Genomic DNA, 19395 nt, shown 5'->3' with positions numbered 1-19395 from the left:
CCAAGCAGGCTGTCCATGTGTGTTTTACTGAAGAGTGGCTTCTCTGGCCACTCTACCATAAAGGCCTGATTGGTGGAGTGCTTCAAAGATGGCGGTTCTTCTGGAAGGTTCTCCCATCTCCACAGAGGCACTCTGGAGCTCTGTGAGAGTGACCATCGGGTTCTTGGTCACCTCCCTGACCAAGGCCCTTCTCCCATGAATGCTCAGTTTTGCCTGGGGTGCAAGCTCTAGGAAGGGTATTGGTGGTTCCAAACTTCTTCCATTTTAAAAATGATGGAGGCCACTGTGTTACTGGGAACCTTTAATGCTGCGGAAATGTTTTGGTACCCTTTCTCAGATCTGTGCCTCTAAACAATCCTGTCTTGGGGCTCGAAGGACATTTCCTTCGACCTCATGGCTTGGTTTTTGCTCTGACATCCACTGTCAACTGTGGGACCTTATATAGACAGGTGTGTGCCTTTCCAAATCATTTCCAATCAATTGAATTTACCACAGGTAGACTCCAATCAAGTTGTAGAAACATCTCAAGGATGATCAGTGGAAACTGGATGCACCTGAGCTCAATTTTCAGTCTCATAGCAAAGAGTCTGAATACTTATGTAAATTATTTCTGTTTTATTTTTTGGGCAAAGAAATGAGAAAAAAACTTTTCGCTTTGTTATTATGGGGTATTGTGTGTAGATTGATGCAAAACAAATATTTAATCCATTTTAGAATAAGGCTGTAACATAATAAAATGTGGAAAAGACAAGGGGTCTGAATACTTTCCGAATGCACCGTTTATGCCATCTATAAGTGTACTGTAAGAAGTGCAATAGATTAGCTAAGTTTGTTGGTCAGAGAGGGAATGAAGGAAGGGAAGCTACCTGGTTCCTGCACTAGGACACACCCACACTGTTTCTACACCAAACATTACCTCTCTGCCCGTTTGAACACAAACTAGTCTTCACACAAAGCTTTCTTTGCTACACTTAATAGCGGTTAGGAGTTGGACCATTAACCGAAACGTCGCTAGTTCGAATCCCCGAGCCGACAAGGTGAAAAATCTGTATGTCCTTGAGGTCTTAACCGTAATTGTTCCAGGGTCGCCATTGATCATGCCTGACCCTGGCCGTGACCCCGCTCTCTGAAGGTGTCTAGGGGGGAGTTGGGATGTGCAAAAAAAACATATGTCCAATTCACACATGCTTATGTATTATATAACTATAGAATTAGAATAATCATTCTATTTCCATGATTCCAACAGTTCACCAAAGTGTTTTGCTCTAAATCACAAGTCAATCGCAATTGAAACATTTGGTAAAACATAAAGCCTAGATGGGTTGTTTGCCCATATTGTGCAGCCCTATGTGGCAGTGTGGAAATGGCCTCAAATGAGTGCAGGAAATGCAGACATTGATGGAAATACCGAAAAATGTATTTTGGGTTGAATTTAATAGTGTAAAACATTCAGAATGGAGAAAGACCCATTTGAAATCACTTAGCATGTACGTGTTGCTACCCTAGGATCCCTCACTACTCATGAAGTATATTGACAAGTTTTATTATTCAAAAACATCAAATACTGTCTCAATGTTAATACCGTGATATGATAGGGCTGGGCGATATGGCCAAACTATGTACTCAAAAAGGTTGCAAGATCGAACCCCGAGCTGACAAGGTAAAAATCTGTCGTTCTGCACCTGAACAAGGTGCACTGTTCCTAGGCTGTCATTGAAAATAAGAATTTGCTCTTAACTGCCTTGCCTAGTTAAATAAAGGTTAAATAAATACAAAATGTACGTGTGTGAAATAGGACAAATATAAGCACCCGTCTAATAATTATCATTATTATTTGATGCCAATGTCTCATACACACTTAGAAACCAGACAGACATGCACCTCCACAGTGGTTATTGAGCTTGGATCAAAATGATAGGATAGTTGTAGACGAATGTAACAAGTGGCATAAATGCAGACAACTGTGATTGTGATTGGTTCCTACAAGCCCTATAAAATACATATCAGCAGAACACAGGCTAGAGCAGTTTGTCCTCTAGTCTAAAGTGCTGCCTGTTACTACAGGTATGTTAGTTGTATTAAAGATGCAGTCCGGTATCTTAAGCACTTATACATTTGTAACATATTGTCCGTATTTGTAGAGAACAAATTGGGGACCTAATTTTCAGGAACCTGTTTTGGCTCGTGAGCACTACTTTCAAAACTACTGACTAAAATGTTACAAAAGCTTTGGAGGATTACTTTGAGGTGTGGCACCACTCCAGAGGCTACAGACCTGTCTGGCTGGTTTTCTATATTCCTTCTCTCATTCAGACCAGACAGAGCAGGGGTTGCACCCAGCCTCCCATGTGGAAATACAGGGATGTATTTGTGTTGTGGTTCTGTACGTGGAGCTTATTCTCTTTAACACAAACGGGCAGTTCTCTCGCTGTCTGACATGTCTGATTGCTCTACTTTACTCTGAGTTATGATTCATCTTCATCCTCAGCTAGCCTGCTACTGGAGATCTGACTTATTTATTTATTTACTGTTTATGGCTCTTTGCTGCTTGTTTTCCCCTCTTTTCTCCTTCCCTCTCTCTCTTCTACTCCTCGCTCGCTCTCTTTTCTCCTTCCCTCTCTCTCTTCTACTCCTCACTCGCTCTCTTTTCTCCTTCCCTCTCTCTCTTCTACTCCTCGCTCGCTCTCTTTTCTCCTTCCCTCTCTCTCTTCTACTCCTCGCTCGCTCTTTTCTCCTTCCCTCTCTCTCTTCTACTCCTCGCTCGCTCTTTTCTCCTTCCCTCTCTCTCTTCTACTCCTCGCTCGCTCTTTTCTCCTTCCCTCTCTCTCTTCTACTCCTCGCTCGCTCTTTTCTCCTTCCCTCTCTCTCTTCTACTCCTCACTCGCTCGCTCTTTTCTCCTTCCCTCTCTCTCTTCTACTCCTCACTCGCTCGCTCTTTTCTCCTTCCCTCTCTCTCTTCTACTCCTCGCTCGCTCTTTTCTCCTTCCCTCTCTCTCTTCTACTCCTCACTCGCTCGCTCTTTTCTCCTTCCCTCTCTCTCTTCTACTCCTCACTCGCTCGCTCTTTTCTCCTTCCCTCTCTCTCTTCTACTCCTCACTCGCTCGCTCTTTTCTCCTTCCCTCTCTCTCTTCTACTCCTCACTCGCTCGCTCTTTTCTCCTTCCCTCTCTCTCTTCTACTCCTCACTCGCTCGCTCTTTTCTCCTTCCCTCTCTCTCTTCTACTCCTCACTCGCTCGCTCTTTTCTCCTTCCCTCTCTCTCTTCTACTCCTCGCTCGCTCTCTTTTCTCCTTCCCTCTCTCTCTTCTACTCCTCGCTCGCTCTCTTTTCTCCTTCCCTCTCTCTTCTACTCCTCGCTCGCTCTCTTTTCTCCTTCCCTCTCTCTCTTCTACTCCTCGCTCGCTCTCTTTTCTCCTTCCCTCTCTCTCTTCTACTCCTCGCTCGCTCTCTTTTCTCCTTCCCTCTCTCTCTTCTACTCCTCGCTCGCTCTCTTTTCTCCTTCCCTCTCTCTCTTCTACTCCTCGCTCGCTCTCTTTTCTCCTTCCCTCTCTCTCTTCTACTCCTCGCTCGCTCTCTTTTCTCCTTCCCTCTCTCTTCTACTCCTCGCTCGCTCTCTTTTCTCCTTCCCTCTCTCTTCTACTCCTCGCTCGCTCTCTTTTCTCCTTCCCTCTCTCTCTTCTACTCCTCCCTCGCTCTCTTTTCTCTTTCCCTTGCTCTCTTTTCTCCTTCCCTTGCTCTCTTTTCTCCTTCACTTGCTCTCTTTTCTCCTTCGCTCTCTCTCTCTGCCTCTATCGTTGTAAAAAGGACCCTCTTAATGTTAGGCTATATGCACTCTATCTCTCTCCTTCTTTCTTCCGGTCTGCCATTCTCTACTATCTGTTCTCGTAGATCCTCACCACTCCTTCAGGTGTTGTGTGTACTTTTTGAACATGGCAGTGGCCTTAGGCCCTTCTTCTCCTAGGAGTGGGTTACTCTACACCCTGACAATGACTACCCAACCCCAGACCTAGAGGTGAGATGAGTGGCAGGGGGTTTCTGGTGCACATCACATCCCTGACCTCTTTTCTGCTCCTATCATCCCTCCATCGCTACGCTCCGAGGCTGCTCCCTCTCTTCTTTCACTCTATGCCCTCCCTCTTCTGTCTCCCCCTCTTTCTCCTGCTTTCTCTCAGTCCAGAGCAGAGCTTGACCCAATTCCTCTTTAACCTCTATGGGCTAGGTGGGCAAGCGTCCCACCCGTGGTGCACTCCATCAACAGCAGGTGCATTTCAAGAGCGGCAAATTTGAATCCAAATAAATGTCAAAATTCAAATTTTTCAAACATACAACTATTTTACACCCTTTGAAAGATAAACATCTCCTTAATCTAACCACGTTTTACGATTTCAAATAGGTTTTACGGCGAAAGCATAAATTTAGAGTATGTTAGGACAGTACATTTACAAGAGTTGTGTGTAATGTTGTGCCAATTCAAAGACAGGCGTCACCAAAACCATAAAATCAGCTAAAATTATGCACTAACCTTTTACAATCTCCAACAGATGACACTCCTAGGACATTGTGTTAGACAATGCATGCATTTTTAGTTCTATCAAGTTCATATTTATATCCAAAAACAGCGTTTTACTGTGGCGTTGATGTTCAGGAAATCGTTTCCCTCCAATAACCGGCATTCAAGTCAGCACCACAAATTAAATAATTAAAATTAGAAAACATTGGTAAAATATTATATTGTCATTTAAAGAATTATAGATTTACATCTCTTGAACGCAATCAACTTGCCAGATTTAAAAATAACCTTACTGGGAAATCACACTTTGCAATAATCTGAGCACTGCGCCCAGAAAAATACGCGTTGCGATACAGACTAGACGTCATGTTGGGGAGATCTAAAATCGAAAATACTATGTAAATAATCCATTACCTTTGATTCTCTTCATCAGATGTCACTTCCAGGTATCACAGGTCCATAACGAATGTAGTTTTGTTCAAAAAAGCTCATCATTTATGTCCAAAAATCTCCGTCTTGTTAGCACATGATCTAAGCCCGCCGGACTTCACTTCATGAACGAGGGGAAAAAATATATTTACGTTCGTTCAAACATGTCAAACGTTGTATAGCATAAATCATTAGGGCCTTTTTTAACCAGAACATGAATAATATTCAAGGTGGACGAATGCATTCTCTTTTATAACGTATTGGAACGAGGGTACCCAACATGAACTCGCGCGCCAGGTGTCTAATGGGCCATCATCGTTCCATGGCTCTTGTTCGGTCAGATCTCCCTCCAGAAGACTCAAAACACTTTGTAAAGGCTGGTGACATCTAGTGGAAGCAATAGGAAGTGCCAAAATATTCCTCAGCCCCTGTGTTTTTCAATGGCATAGGTTTAAAGGTAATACAACACATCAGGTATCCACTTCCTGTCAGAATCTGTCTCAGGGTTTTGCCTGCCAAATGAGTTCTGTTATACTCACAGACACCATTCAAACAGTTTTAGAAACTTTAGGGTGTTTTCTATCCATATATAATAAGTATATGCATATTCTAGTTACTGGGTAGGATTAGTAACCAGATTAAATCGGGGACATTTTTTTATCCAGCCGTGCAAGTACTGCCCCCTAGCCCTAACAGGTTAACCACAACAGTGAAAGGAAGGGCCCCAGCCGCCCTCCACCCCTCTGTTTCTCAGTGTCCCTCCACCCCTCTGTTTCTCAGTGTCCCTCCACCCCTCTGTTTCTCAGTGTCCCTCCACCCCTCTGTTTCTCAGTGTCCCTCCACCTCCACCCCAAGCATCCGCCTCAGGCCAGACATGACCCAGACCACTGAGCCCAGCACCAGTTTAGTCACAACCCACCCCATTCCCAGCCTCAGCCCCACCTCAAGCCCAAGCAGCATCACCTCAGCACAGCCCAAACCACAACCCAAGCCACAACCTGCCTATACTGGGACGTTTGGTGGTGCCCTACAACACTGTAAGGTTCCCACAAGCTGAATGCCGAGATGGAGAACTTATTTTCCCATTTACTCTTTCTCTCGTTGGGAGGATTTCTGCTCTTAATTGAAGTGACAGCAGCAGGGTTGTCATGGTGACACTGGGGACATAGATTAAAGCTTGTTGTGAGCAGGGAGAGGATGAGAGGGAGGGGGAGGAGAGGGGTGATGTCTCTTGCTGGCTGCCTGCTGTGCTCTTGGTTGGCCTCATTGACCATCATGCAGTGCTCTACACACTAGCAGATCTGTGTTAATATTTACTGCAGCTGCATTGACATAATTGGACTATATAGCCTATATTTCTTCGCTGGTTTTATGAAGTAGAAGTAGCTACTGAATGTGTGCAAACATTCCAGAGGAGGACTGCCCAAAGTCCGTGAGACTATTTCCTGTGGAGGGAGGGAGAGGGTCTTTCAGGACAGGCCTACTGAACATTATGTAGCCTAGCTTCACTTGTCTGTTTTTTGGGAGACCAGATGATTTCTATCCGGGCTAATCACCAATATTCATATTGACTTTGCTGAATTCCTCAGTGCTTTAGAATAGCGGAAGGAGGACAGGCAGTATGTCAGTTGAATCCCTCTGGTATCAGGTGAGTTAAGATAAGTAATGGTCTTGACTCCTAGATGATTGCAGGGCAGGTGGCTCTTTATTTGAGAGCTGTCCACTCAAGGCAGTGTAAGAAGGAAGGATTCTCTCTCTCTCTCTCTCTCTCTGTCTCTCTCTCTTTCTCTCTCTCTCTCTCTCTCTTTCTCTCTCTTCTCTCTCTCTTTCTCTCTCTCTTTCTCTCTCTCTTCTCTCTCTCTCTCTTTCTCTTTCTCTCTCTTTCTCTCTCTCTCTCTCTCTCTCTCTCTCTCTCTCTCTTCTCTCTCTCTTTCTCTCTCTTTCTCTCTCTCTTTCTCTCTCTCTTCTCTCTCTCTTTCTCTCTCTTTCTCTTTCTCTTTCTCTCTCTCTTTCTCTCTCTCTTTCTCTCTCTCTTTCTCTCTCTCTTTCTCTCTCTTTTTTTTAGCCGGGACAGGATTTTGCAGATGGTTTCATGTTCATTGGCGTCTAACAAGCAGGTGGTCTGAGATGAGGTGGGCGGAGAGGAGAGCAGTCTGGAGAGACTGGAGTCGTCCTTTAGAGGTCCTCCTCAAAGGCTCTCAGCTGGAGAGGCAGAGAGGAGGGGAGGATAGCCTCTCTACCATCAGCCTGCGTGGGAGAGGGGTCAGAAAGGAGGAGAGGGGATAGCCTCTCTACCATCAGCCTGCGTGGGAGAGGGGTCAGAAAGGAGGAGAGGGGATAGCCTCTATACCATCAGCCTGCGTGGGAGAGGGGTCAGAAAGGAGGAGAGGGGATAGCCTCTCTACCATCAGCCTGCGTGGGAGAGGGGTCAGAAAGGAGGAGAGGGGATAGCCTCTCTACCATCAGCCTGCGTGGGAGAGGGGTCAGAAAGGAGGAGAGGGGATAGCCTCTCTACCATCAGCCTGCGTGGGAGAGGGGTCAGAAAGGAGGAGAGGGGATAGCCTCTCTACCATCAGCCTGCGTGGGAGAGGGGTCAGAAAGGAGAAGAGGGGATAGCCTCTCTACCATCAGCCTGCGTGGGAGAGGGGTCAGAAAGGAGGAGAGGGGATAGCCTCTCTACCATCAGCCTGCGTGGGAGAGGGGTCAGAAAGGAGGAGAGGGGATAGCCTCTCTACCATCAGCCTGCGTGGGAGAGGGGTCAGAAAGGAGGAGAGGGGATAGCCTCTCTACCATCAGCCTGCGTGGGAGAGGGGTCAGAAAGGAGGAGAGGGGATAGCCTCTCTACCATCAGCCTGCGTGGGAGAGGGGTCAGAAAGGAGGAGAGGGGATAGCCTCTCTACCATCAGCCTGCGTGGGAGAGGGGTCAGAAAGGAGGAGAGGGGATAGCCTCTCTACCATCAGCCTGCGTGGGAGAGGGGTCAGAAAGGAGAAGAGGGGATAGCCTCTCCATTTGGTGGGACAGAGACATGCAGGACAGACAGATGGGGGTGTACCCTGCACATGCTTGCCCTCAGGCCAACCTTAGACAAACACGTTGAGTGCTTGGAAGAGCACATCATTTCAATGTGTCACATCAATTTATTTCACGTTTCCAGTGGTGTTGGGAAAGCAGCTCCCTCCTCATTCCCCAGCATAACAACTGTGTGAAGGAAAGTTCTGTTTCCACCACCGTTTTTATGTAGCCACTTAAAGCCACTGGTTCTAGCCTGTGTAGCCACTGGTTCTAGCCTGTGTAGCCACTGGTTCTAGCCTGTGTAGCCACTGTCTCTGTGTAGCCACTGTCTCTGTGTCTGCGTACTGTACCCCCCTCCACTAGTGTGTCCTATCCTGCAGTTGTTTTCTAATCGTTTCTCTCCTCTCTCCAGACCTACCTGGTTTAATGGGTCCAATCATCGGGATGTCGCCGGATAAGAAAGCTGAAACGCCGGGGATGCAGGAGGAGAGGGCGGGGCTTAGGGGCATATGCGGGGGGGCGGGGACTCTCCCGGAGGCGGAGTGCGGCGCAGCCAGCCCATTGGCCACCAGCCTGGACCGGGGATCCGGTGGCTCCGAGGATGAGGAGCTCACCAACCTCAACTGGCTCCATGAGAACCTGCTCCAGAACTTTACCCTGGGGGGGCCCGGTGTGGCTGGGGGGGCCCAACCCGGCGCCAGCCCCCTCTTTGACATCGAGGGTGACCCCGGGGCCCCTCAGAACCCATCGTCTTCATCCTCTTACTCCTCGTCGCAGAGGGACTCGTTGAAGTCCAAGCCTCCCTTCTCATTCTCTCTGTTGATCTACATGGCCATAGAGCAGAGCCCCAGTAAGAGGCTGCCGGTGAAGGACATCTATGGTTGGATCCTACAGCACTTCCCCTACTTCTCCTCCGCCCCCACCGGCTGGAAGAACAGCGTCAGACACAACCTGTCACTCAACAAGTGCTTCCGCAAGGTGGAGAGGAGCCTGGGAAAGGTGAGGGAACTATAAGGTCATGCACACACACATACATGCATACATACATACATACATACATACATACATGCATACATACATACATACATACATACATACATACATACATACATACATACATACATACATACATACATACATGTTTGTTTACCTTGCAAGGAGCTGGCAGTGCCTGGGTTTGATTCTCACAAGGGTCACACAAACACATTATTTGACCATTTGAAAGTTGTCATGCGGACACTGCAGGGTGAGATTGATATGATGACATCACTGTGGGGTTGAAGTGGTCTTCTAATGGGGTTGGAATTAGCTCAAAGTATCCTTCCCCATTGAGATGATTTGTTGTGTAAAGGTGCCATGAAAAATCATTAGAGCTCTTCACTGATATTCTGTAGTGGCAGTAGTGTGACATTGACAATGTTCTCAAAGCGTTTGACTAACAGTGTTAACTGTACACCTCCACTCTGTGTACCTGTGCCTGTATAGGATTTGCAGCTCTGTATGGCTGATGGGCAGAGCCAGGGTTTTAACCCACCCTGGGGCCCACTGACTTGTGTGTGTCAGGGCCTGTGTAGAGCGGCCCCCCGTGTGCGGCCCCCTGTGTGCCTCCCCTCACTGTGATAAGGCTGGGAGAGCCGGTGTATACCAGTCAAGGTCATAGACCCTCCTCTCTCTCCTTCAGAGGAAATGCAAACACAGCAGTAAGATGGGGCGCTATCTCCCAAAGCACCACACACACTGCAACTGTAGAGCCATGACCAGGCATTACACACACACACACACACACACACACACACACACACACACACACACACACACACACACACACACACACTGCAACTGTAGAGCCATGACCAGGCATTACACACACACACACACAAACTGCAACTGTAGAGCCATGACCAGGCATTACACACACACACACACACACACACTGCAACTGTAGAGCCATGACCAGGCATTACACACACACACACACTGCAACTGTAGAGCCATGACCAGGTATTACACACACACACACACACACACACACACACACACACACACACTGCAACTGTAGAGCCATGACCAGGCATTACACACACACACACACACACACACACACTGCAACTGTAGAGCCATGACCAGGCATTACACACACACACACACACACACACACACACACACACACACACAAACTGCAACTGTAGAGCCATGACCAGGCATTACACACACACACACACACAAACTGCAACTGTAGAGCCATGACCAGGCATTACACACACACACACACAAACTGCAACTGTAGAGCCATGACCAGGCATTACACACACACACACACACACTGCAACTGTAGAGCCATGACCAGGCATTACACACACACACACTGCAACTGTAGAGCCACGACCAGGCAGTGGACACACACACACACTGCAACTGTAGAGCCACGACCAGGCAGTGGACACACACACACACTGCAACTGTAGCGCCAGGCAGAGGACAAGCCCAGGACTGAAGACCTGACCTGCACAAACACAGAGAGAGGGAGAGAGACAAGTGTCTGTGGGTAGAGAAGAGAAACGAAAGGACAAAGTGAGGGAGAAAGTAGAGCATATATAGGAAAGAGACATCGTTTCTGTAGTTGTGTTGGACACTGGTTCAAGCTCAGCTCGGGGGGAAAAAAGAGAATCTAACTATACTGTTACAATGGGCTCAGTGGCTAGCTAGCAACTAGTTTGCTAGGAGGGGCTGAAGACCAGTTAGAAGTACAAATTAGCTTAGCGGCAGCAGGACTGTTGCCCAGTGCATCAGAATGTAGACAGCCTCTCTGGGCTCAGTGTGCTGGGGGCTCAGTGTGAGCCCACCCGTCTGCTGAGCTCAGAGTGCGCAGCACTGGTTTCAGATGACACACGCTGCCTAGTGGTTTGCGTTGCCATGGTGACATTTCCTCCTTCCTGCCTGCGAGCCGGCTGGTAATCTGAGTCAAGGTTATATCCCTCCTCCTCTCTCCTCCCTCTCCTTCCTCCTCCTCCTGGACAGAACCCCAGAGATACATAATGAGAGAACCATTTACACACTCGCTCACACACACACACACACACACACACACGTAAACATTTATGTTTTTCTTGTGAAAACACCATGGAGACGTGTTGTCTCAGTGGTAGTTCATGAACTTGCATACAGGATATGACAATGCCTTCACATGTCTTTGGCTACTGTATTGAGAGGTTCTACAAAGGCAAGTCACATGGACAGCACTATAAAAAGCTAAACTCAGTCCAACCCTGTAATAAATCATTTAAAGACGGTGTGGATTGTTTATCGACTGTTTTCCTCCCATCATGCAGTTCACCCAGCAGGGTCTGGATTGTTTATCACATGCTCAGGTGACTGCATTATGAGTCATTATGGCAGCTAAAGCCACTAAAATCCTGTAAGACTACAGTGAGTAAAGCCACTTAGGGCTGGGTGATTTCATTGTATTTTAAGTTGTAACGGTATGGATCAACATACCGGTATGGATTTTTACAATATCGTCTATAACACTATTTTGATACAGTGCTTAACAAATTAAAATGTTGTCCTAGTTTAGCGGAGTAAACCTGTTAAAACCACTTAGAATGAATTTGTTGATATCCTAGGGTCATGCAATACTCATAAAACATATTTAGAACTTTTTATTATTCAGAAACATAAAATACTGTCAGATACCGCCATACCGTCAAAAATGAGAATATCATGATATATTGTTTTGGCCATATCGCCCAGCACTAGTCAGACTACAGGGAGACTACCATGAGTCTGCCATGCAGGCAAAACAGTTCTTGGTGTTTGCCGTGGAAAATCTAGTAAGCCTAGTCATGAGTACTTTACCAAAGTATCTCTTGATCCTACCGTGAGATGCTATATGAATTTATCCAATAACAAATGCTCAGTTTTCAAACATTTTGCTACGATGTGCCCCAATGAACACCTCTCAGGTCAGTCTTACTGTACTTTGTGATGTTTTTTTCAGGTGAATGGTAAGGGTTCTCTGTGGTGTGTGGACCCAGAGTACAGACCCAACCTGATCCAGGCCCTGAAGAAGCAGCACTTCCCTGCAGCACATACCTTCTGCACACCGCCTGCCTCCCCACCCAGTGCCTCCTCACCACCCAGACACCACTTCCTGCAGGGCTGCTCCCTCAAAGGTGATTCCTGACTTTTTTTGTACATTTCGTAAAATGCTACGCATTTTGCCAAGAGGTGTAAAGAAAATGTTGCCGCTTTTAAAGCACGTTTGCTGCAATTCTACACATTTTGCCATTGGGCTGAGAGAAGATTTAGCAATTTTATAACTAATTTTGCAATTCTACACCAAAAAAATGGGGAGGGTGGGATTGATTTGAGGGCCTTCAAAAGAGGACAGGCCGCCAGTTGCCCATCCCTGATCTAGAATATGATTGGTATTAGATTGGATCCAGTGCATGTGATTTCCAATTCACATGGTTGTTGCCTCTACACATTTTTGTCATGCAACATTGGCCGGCAAAACATTCAGCATCACCATCCTCTCATCTTCAACTGTCATTTTAGTCATTATTTGATTTCTAATCATAGATGCCTCAAGGTACATTCTTCTAATCTGTATCCTCCACTTCTCTCTCTCTCTCTCTCTGTGTGTCTCTGTCTCAGTGTCTCTCACTTTAACGCTCTCTCTCTCCCCTACCCTCTTGTTTGGTAACCTTGACTACAGAGGCCCTGGTGATGCTGATAGAGTGTAGAGCAGAGCACTCAGTCTCCACTCTAGTTGATTATAAATAATTTAGAGCCCCTGAAGTGTGGTATGGAGAGAGCTAGGAGTCCTCTCTTCCTTTACCCCTCTACAGCCTCCTTCGCCAGCCGGCCACACGCACGCTCAGGCTATTCCACTGACCACCATGCATGTTCTCTCCTCTTCCAGAGTCTGACATAGATGCTGCCACTGCCATGATGCTCTTAAACTCTGCCCCTGGTCATCACCACGCCAACCCATGTAAGAGACACCACCCCACACCATGCCTCTTCCACTTCTCTGCTTCTCTCTGTCTCCACCTTTTCATTACTACTCTCTCCCCTTTCTCTTTGTCTCCCACTTTCTCTCTCGGTCACCCGCCTGTTTCATGCTTTCCTCTTTTATTACTTTTACATCACTCGCCCAGCATCACTTGCCCAGCATCACTCACCCAGCATCTATCCACCCCTTGTAAAACATCTTCCTGTGTCTCTCTATTGCTTACTATGTATACTCAACAGCACAGTTGAAGTCGTGCATATTCCCATTCCAAGCCAGACAAGGTTGCATATAGAATTATCTTCCTGTGAATAAGTGGTGTTGTATTTCATGCTGGACACACGGACACTCCCTAGCCTGCTGGACACACGGACACTCCCTAGCCCGCCGCTTATTGGATTAAAAACACTTGACTCTCTTGATCACATAAGCTACTCCTACTGCCCTGTTGTATTCAGAAACACGGTTTCTTTAGTGTGAAGATGGTTTCTTCCTCAATCTCTCTCCCTCTCTTTACTTCCTCATCTCTCTCTTCTTTCCCTCCCTCTCCCAGGTGATCCAGACAGTCCCCTGGACCTGTCCCGGCCAGACTTGGTCCTGGTGAGCAGCGATCCTAAGCAGGACCACAACTACAGTAGCATGGCCCTGCAGCGCTGCTCCTCCCGCTCCTCCTCCTCTTCCCTCTCCTCCCTGGATGAAGGAGGCCCAGGCCACGCCAGGCCCCGCCCACGCCGCGCCGGCAGCGAGGGTTTCCATAGCGACGAGGAGGACTCCGACCTCGGGGACCGGGACGAGAGGGGCGGCCACTCCCGGCCTGCTCCTCGTCGCCCCTCCCCCTCGTCCTCCTCAGTGAAGTGCCCGGCGGGTAAGAGGGCACGTAGGGAGGTGACAGCCAAGCCGGAGCTGGATGAGGAGCTGAAGGAGGCGGCCGGGTCTCTGCTCCACCTGGCTGGGATCCGTACCTCCATGGAGCTCAACAAACGCAGTGCCAAGAGCAAAAAACTGAACAGGAAATGAGGTGGTCGTACTGCCTCGCCCTCAGACTCCCGCCCCTGTAACCCTGATCTGATTGTGTGTCCTACTGATAGGTCCAGGTTGTGCCGCCGCCTGCTTTTCTGATTGCTGATTTTTGAGCCAGTTTTTTGGTTTGACACATGAAGGGATGGGAAATCCCTCCCTATCCCAACACAACAAATGGCAATAGTATCATTCACACACAGGAGAATAAAGCCATATTGAGACTTTTGTAACTCGGGCGTGTCAGGTGGGTGGGGTGAAGTGGGGTGCTTGGGTACTACTGTGAAGAACCATCACAATACCCATCTATCCAAAACTAACTGCCTGTTTCTGATGGCTTCGCCACAGATCCTCGCAATTCAAAGGATTTTCTTGTGGATAAAAGAAGGACAAGACCAGAAAAAGCTTAAAGTTTTTAAAACTCAAAGCATTGCATGCTTCCTCCTCAACCTGTATCCTCTTCCAAGTGAACCTATTTATAAGAGAATGAGTGCATGTCTGTAACAAACAACTAACCTCTCATCTTCTCGTCAGTTTCTCACTGCTTCGTGCAAAAATCAAATAAAAACATGCCACTGTTTTTTGGTCGGCGACCTGGTCTGGAAATAACATACAAAGAGAGATGCAATAATTGATCCGTAACCTTAAACTGCTCGTTATATTATTTAATTTGTTCAACGTTGGTGTTTTTCTTGGGTTGATGACAACACTTGTGTCTAAAAACAATACGTAATAGGGAATGTATTGAAGTAGTGAGATGATTCATGGCACTGGCTGTTTAGAGTGTGATCAGAACAATCTGATCCCAGAGCAGAACACTGGACTGGTTCCATGTCAGGATTTAATAGCATGGTGGGGAAAGCAACAAAGGAAATGTTGGAACTCTGCTACTGCCGTGTTAAGAATAGGAATAAAACAAAGATGACCGACTGTGCTCGATTGGCACGGTCAGGAAGAGTCCACTCTGGTTTCCTACACTGGGAGGAAAACCTCATTACATCGTCATACCATCAGAACCCACTCCTCTTCATGGCTTTTCCTCTGTGGCCCCTCTTATTCTGTTATACATTCATTATGTGTTTAGTGTGTAAACTGAGAAATGACACATTTGATACAGGCCCCTGTATTTGTGATTCTTGTCCTATCCTATGCAAGGTGTATCTGGCTGAAACACAGCTACGGTTGTAACCACCGTGATCCCAAGGCGATGCGCTTGCATGAGAGCACTCACTGGCAGATGTGCTGCTCACTTTTCAATCATGTAATATTAGTCACCCCTACTGATGTTTAGTATTCAGGCCAAAGGGAAGTTAAGTCAAGGATTTAATTATAATAACGTTGTAGTGAGGTTAGATTGACAATAGAGTGCTACTGCCTGTTGTTGGCTGTGGCAAAGTTCAGACTGTGTTGACAGAAAGAGGCTTTGCTTTGTCTTGCTCCACAATAAGAAAACACAAAGGGAGGAGGGAGGGCAAAATCAGGAAGCACACCACCCTCTTCGCTCCGCTGTACAGTAATGTGTTTACTGCCAGTTGATTGCGTAGAGTTCAGTGACGGGAAGTACAGGATGTTGCAACAGAACTTGTGAAGAGAAGAGGCCAGACTGGTTTTCTTTCGGCGCTTGCATGCATTAACCTGCATTAGTAAGCAAAACGCCAAAAGCCCACAGCATGCCCATATGATAGAATTGCTTTTAGTTGGTTCACTGTATGACAGTATACTTCCCTCTGTCATGAGCCCACTTAACTTTCCACTTCTGTTGTATAATGTTAAATTAAATCACTTCCATAAATATAGATTGCATGCAGTGCCAAACATTAATTTGTGCCATTGCGACCATGTTCCTCTTCTTACAGTTTTTGTGACTGACCGGAACATTGGTGCCCTAGAAGCCAACTAACAGGAAATGTAGGAGGACTCTGACCTTGTGGACTGACTTTAGTCTGACATGCAGTTTATTTTTTAGTTGTTCAGGAATGGGAATCGCTTTGTTCTTAGAATGGAAATGTTGTTCTTAGAACTAAACCGCGGTTCTCCTAAATAAGATGGACATAGAATACACTGTCTGTGAATAAACAAAGAACAAATTAATGTTGTCCATTAAATCATCAATGTATTTATTATAATTAATTTATAATGGGACGATTGAATGGAACTTCTATCAAATAATGGTCATTTGAAGCGAGTGGAAATGTTACTTCCTCTCTGCCCTCTGGAAAATTATTTTGATGAATTTTGTTTTATTTTCTTCATTTTACTGCCATAGACCAATACTTTCACTATGTGATATAGTGATAAAGATATCTGTGTCTGAGAAAGTATTTTGCCAATGTATTTTGTCTTTCCACCAGGGATTTTTCAATTTAACCACGACTGCCAAGTGTACCGATGTTTTGTTTTGTTGTTGAACTGGATAGAAGAAAATTGATGAGCAAATGGATCCTGAACCCTTTTTTCTCCAACGGTGGTGTTGTACAGAGAAAGCCGGCGTAGACATTTCAGATTAATGGATAGTCCCTAACTATTGAGAACTTCTTCTCTGCAAAGTTGATTTTTAATCATCAAACTTCACAGCCTTTATCTGAATTTGTATTGTTTAAGTTTATATAATATTCTGACTGCCAGAAGTAGTCGCACCATAGATATTAGTTGGCACTCCTTCTCCATGTTAGGATCCTGCCACCATAGAAGTCATCTATATGTTTCCGAGGGTTGCCCTGGTGTTAGTCTTGGTACCCCCATGGACTTATGTTTAAACTTAGATAGTTGAGGACAGTTTCCAGTAACTTGTTCATGCTGTAGTGCTTGTAGCTAGAAGGAAGATGTTATCAGACTCAAAGTGAAGTTTATCCTGAGTCTCTTAGTAAGTGAATGTTTTTGAGATGGATCTTTAGGACTACCTGCATGACATGGGGCTCTAAGACACACCGTGGGGTACCCCAGGGGTCTATATTGTTCACGTTACACAGTGATACATTATGTTAGACTCAAAGCTGCATACATAGGATTGCTTCATTGTTTGAAAAGTTATTGGATATTGATTATGCGATTTGTATTTTTTTATTTGTATTTTTTTTTTCAAAAATGCAGTTGCAATTAATTGATTCTGATAAAGCGTTTTGTGTTGAACTAACTAAACTGCCAACCCAGTATCTATCAGTCAGTCGTCTGCCATGTCTGTTAGACAGACACACCTTTTGGTTTTTGTATGCTAACCTCTGTTAATAAAATGTTTATAAAGTTTATTTTCGCCAAAGATATGCAATTGCATTATATATGGTATTACAAAATAAAAAAAATCTTGTTTTATCATTTTTGTGTTTCTTTCAAGTTATTGTTTACTTTGATGAATGGACTATTATAAAGAAACTACTGTCTAATCAAAGAATATATCAGGATAAATGGACTGTTTCATCAGTCTGAGGCACTGATCACAAATCCAAAATGACACTGACATCTGTTGCAGTTGTGAAAAAGAATGATGTATCCCATAACTACACATTTGAACAACCAAAAATCTGTGACTCAGGCAGCCCCATTTGTTAGTTTTTTTTACAAATTTGATCAGTTCCCAAAAAGATCTGATGTGAAAAGATCTGTGATTTGGTCAAAAGCCCAATTAGTGTAAAAAATATCAGAATGGGCTGCCTGTGTAAACTCAGTCATTGGTTATGAAACCCGAAAGTCTAGGGATCATGCTTTAGTAATAAAATGGTGATCAACATCGCCACCTGCTGTTTAGAGGCAATCACTAAAATGTAAAACGTAATGGAGGTCAGAAGTGACTGTTGAAATGCAAATAATTTTAGGTCCCATTGTCCCAAAAGTATTTTGTGTCATTCTCCTTTTAAAATGTGAAACACATTTTATTTCTTACTTCAAAACAGAGTGCTAACGTGGTTAAAACGGTCAAAATAATTCATTTCTAAACTTAGGAGGTAAGCACTTTATGGTTCTAATTTTAACACCCCTTGAAGTATCAAAAAATATATTTAAAAAATATTTGAGGAATTATTTTTGGCCTTACTGCTATTAGCCCATACAAATGCACTGAATAACAGATTCAATACATGGGACAACTATAGTCCCCACAAAAAAAGTTTCTGTCCTATATCTGAGAGATGCACTAAACAGTCAAACCTGTCTAAGCCGGGGGGGTTCTACTAAGCTATATGGAATTGTTTTAACGGCTCTCAAGTGGCGCAGCGGTCTAAGACACTGCATTTCAGTGCTAGTGGCGTCACTACAGATACCCTGGTTTGAATCCAGGCTGTATCACAACCGGACGTGATTGGGAGTCCCATAGGGCGGTGCACAATTGGCCCAGCGTTGTCTGGGTTTGGCCGGTGTAGGCCGTCATTGGAAATAAGAATTTGTTCTTAACTGACTTGCCTCGTTAAATAAAGGTTAACAGTGTTACGTAGCCGCATGCGGTGTTTTGAGATTGGTTATTATGCTAATTAGATTTCCGCTGGGGCACGGACATCGACTTTAGGGGATTTTAACAAGTCTTAGCTGATATATAATTATAGTCTTAGACCTAGATAATACAGTAGCATCCTCTAGTATTGAAACATTCTTTTATCAATAAGTTTACTTCTAAACTTGGTGAAGTAACACAGATAAACCTGTTTTATTCATGTCTAGATAGTATTTTCCTGGTTAATAACCCGTTACTGTCTACGCCCATTACAGTCTAAGTCCTGTTCGTGAGAGTCTCACCTTTACACTGAGGTATTACACTGCTCCAAAAAATAAAGGGAACACTTAAACAACACAATGTAACTCCATGTCAATCACACTTCTGTGAAATCAAACTGTCCACTTAGGAAGCAACACCGATTGACAATAAATTTCACATGCTGTTGTGCAAATGGAATAGACAACAAGTGGAAATTATAGGCAATTAGCAAGACACCCCCAATAAAGGAGTGGTTCTGCAGGTGGACCACAGACCTCTTCTCAGTTCCTATGCTTCCTGGCTGATGTTTTGGTCACTTTTGAATGCTGGTTGTGCTTTCACTCTAGTGGTAGCATGAGACGGAGTCTACAACCCACACAAGTGGCTCAGGTAGCGCAGCTCATCCAGGATGGCACATCAATGCGAGCTGTGGCAAGAAGGTTTGCTGTGTCTGTCAGCATAGTGTCCAGAGCATGGAGGTGCTACCAGGAGACAGGCCAGTACATCAGGAGACGTGGAGGAGGCCGTAGGAGGGCAACAACCCAGCAGCAGGACCGCTACCTCCGCCTTTGTGCAAGGAGGAGCAGGAGGAGCACTGCCAGAGCCCTGCAAAATGACCTCCAGCAGGCCACAAATGTGCATGTGTCTGCTCAAACGGTCAGAAACAGACTCCATGAGGGTGGTATGAGGGCCCGACGTCCACAGGTGGGGGTTGTGCTTACAGCCCAACACC

The 19395-nt window shown here is 45.6% G+C and overlaps 1 protein-coding gene across 6 annotated transcripts in view; it reads left to right on the top strand.

The window, feature by feature from the left end:
• Nucleotides 1-17293, top strand: part of foxn2a (forkhead box N2a) — a 40629-nt gene extending 23336 nt beyond the window's left edge. For all 6 annotated transcript variants that reach the window (XM_014180022.3, XM_014180023.3, XM_082970527.1 and 3 more), the window contains 4 exons: nucleotides 8363-8949; nucleotides 11948-12122; nucleotides 12875-12946; nucleotides 13518-17293. In XM_014180022.3, coding sequence (XP_014035497.1) covers nucleotides 8377-8949; nucleotides 11948-12122; nucleotides 12875-12946; nucleotides 13518-13981 — 1284 coding nt within the window. In that variant the 5' untranslated portion in view covers nucleotides 8363-8376 and the 3' untranslated portion in view covers nucleotides 13982-17293. The remainder of the gene's footprint in view (nucleotides 1-8362; nucleotides 8950-11947; nucleotides 12123-12874; nucleotides 12947-13517) is intronic.
• Nucleotides 17294-19395: the final 2102 nt, after the last annotated feature.

The sequence above is a fragment of the Salmo salar genome, chromosome 28, assembly GCF_965601325.2.
Source record: "Salmo salar chromosome 28, fSalSal1, whole genome shotgun sequence".
Taxonomy (NCBI): Eukaryota; Metazoa; Chordata; class Actinopteri; order Salmoniformes; family Salmonidae; genus Salmo; species Salmo salar.
The sequence above is the reverse complement of the archived record's forward strand: the minus strand, read 5'-3'. Positions and strand labels throughout refer to the sequence as shown.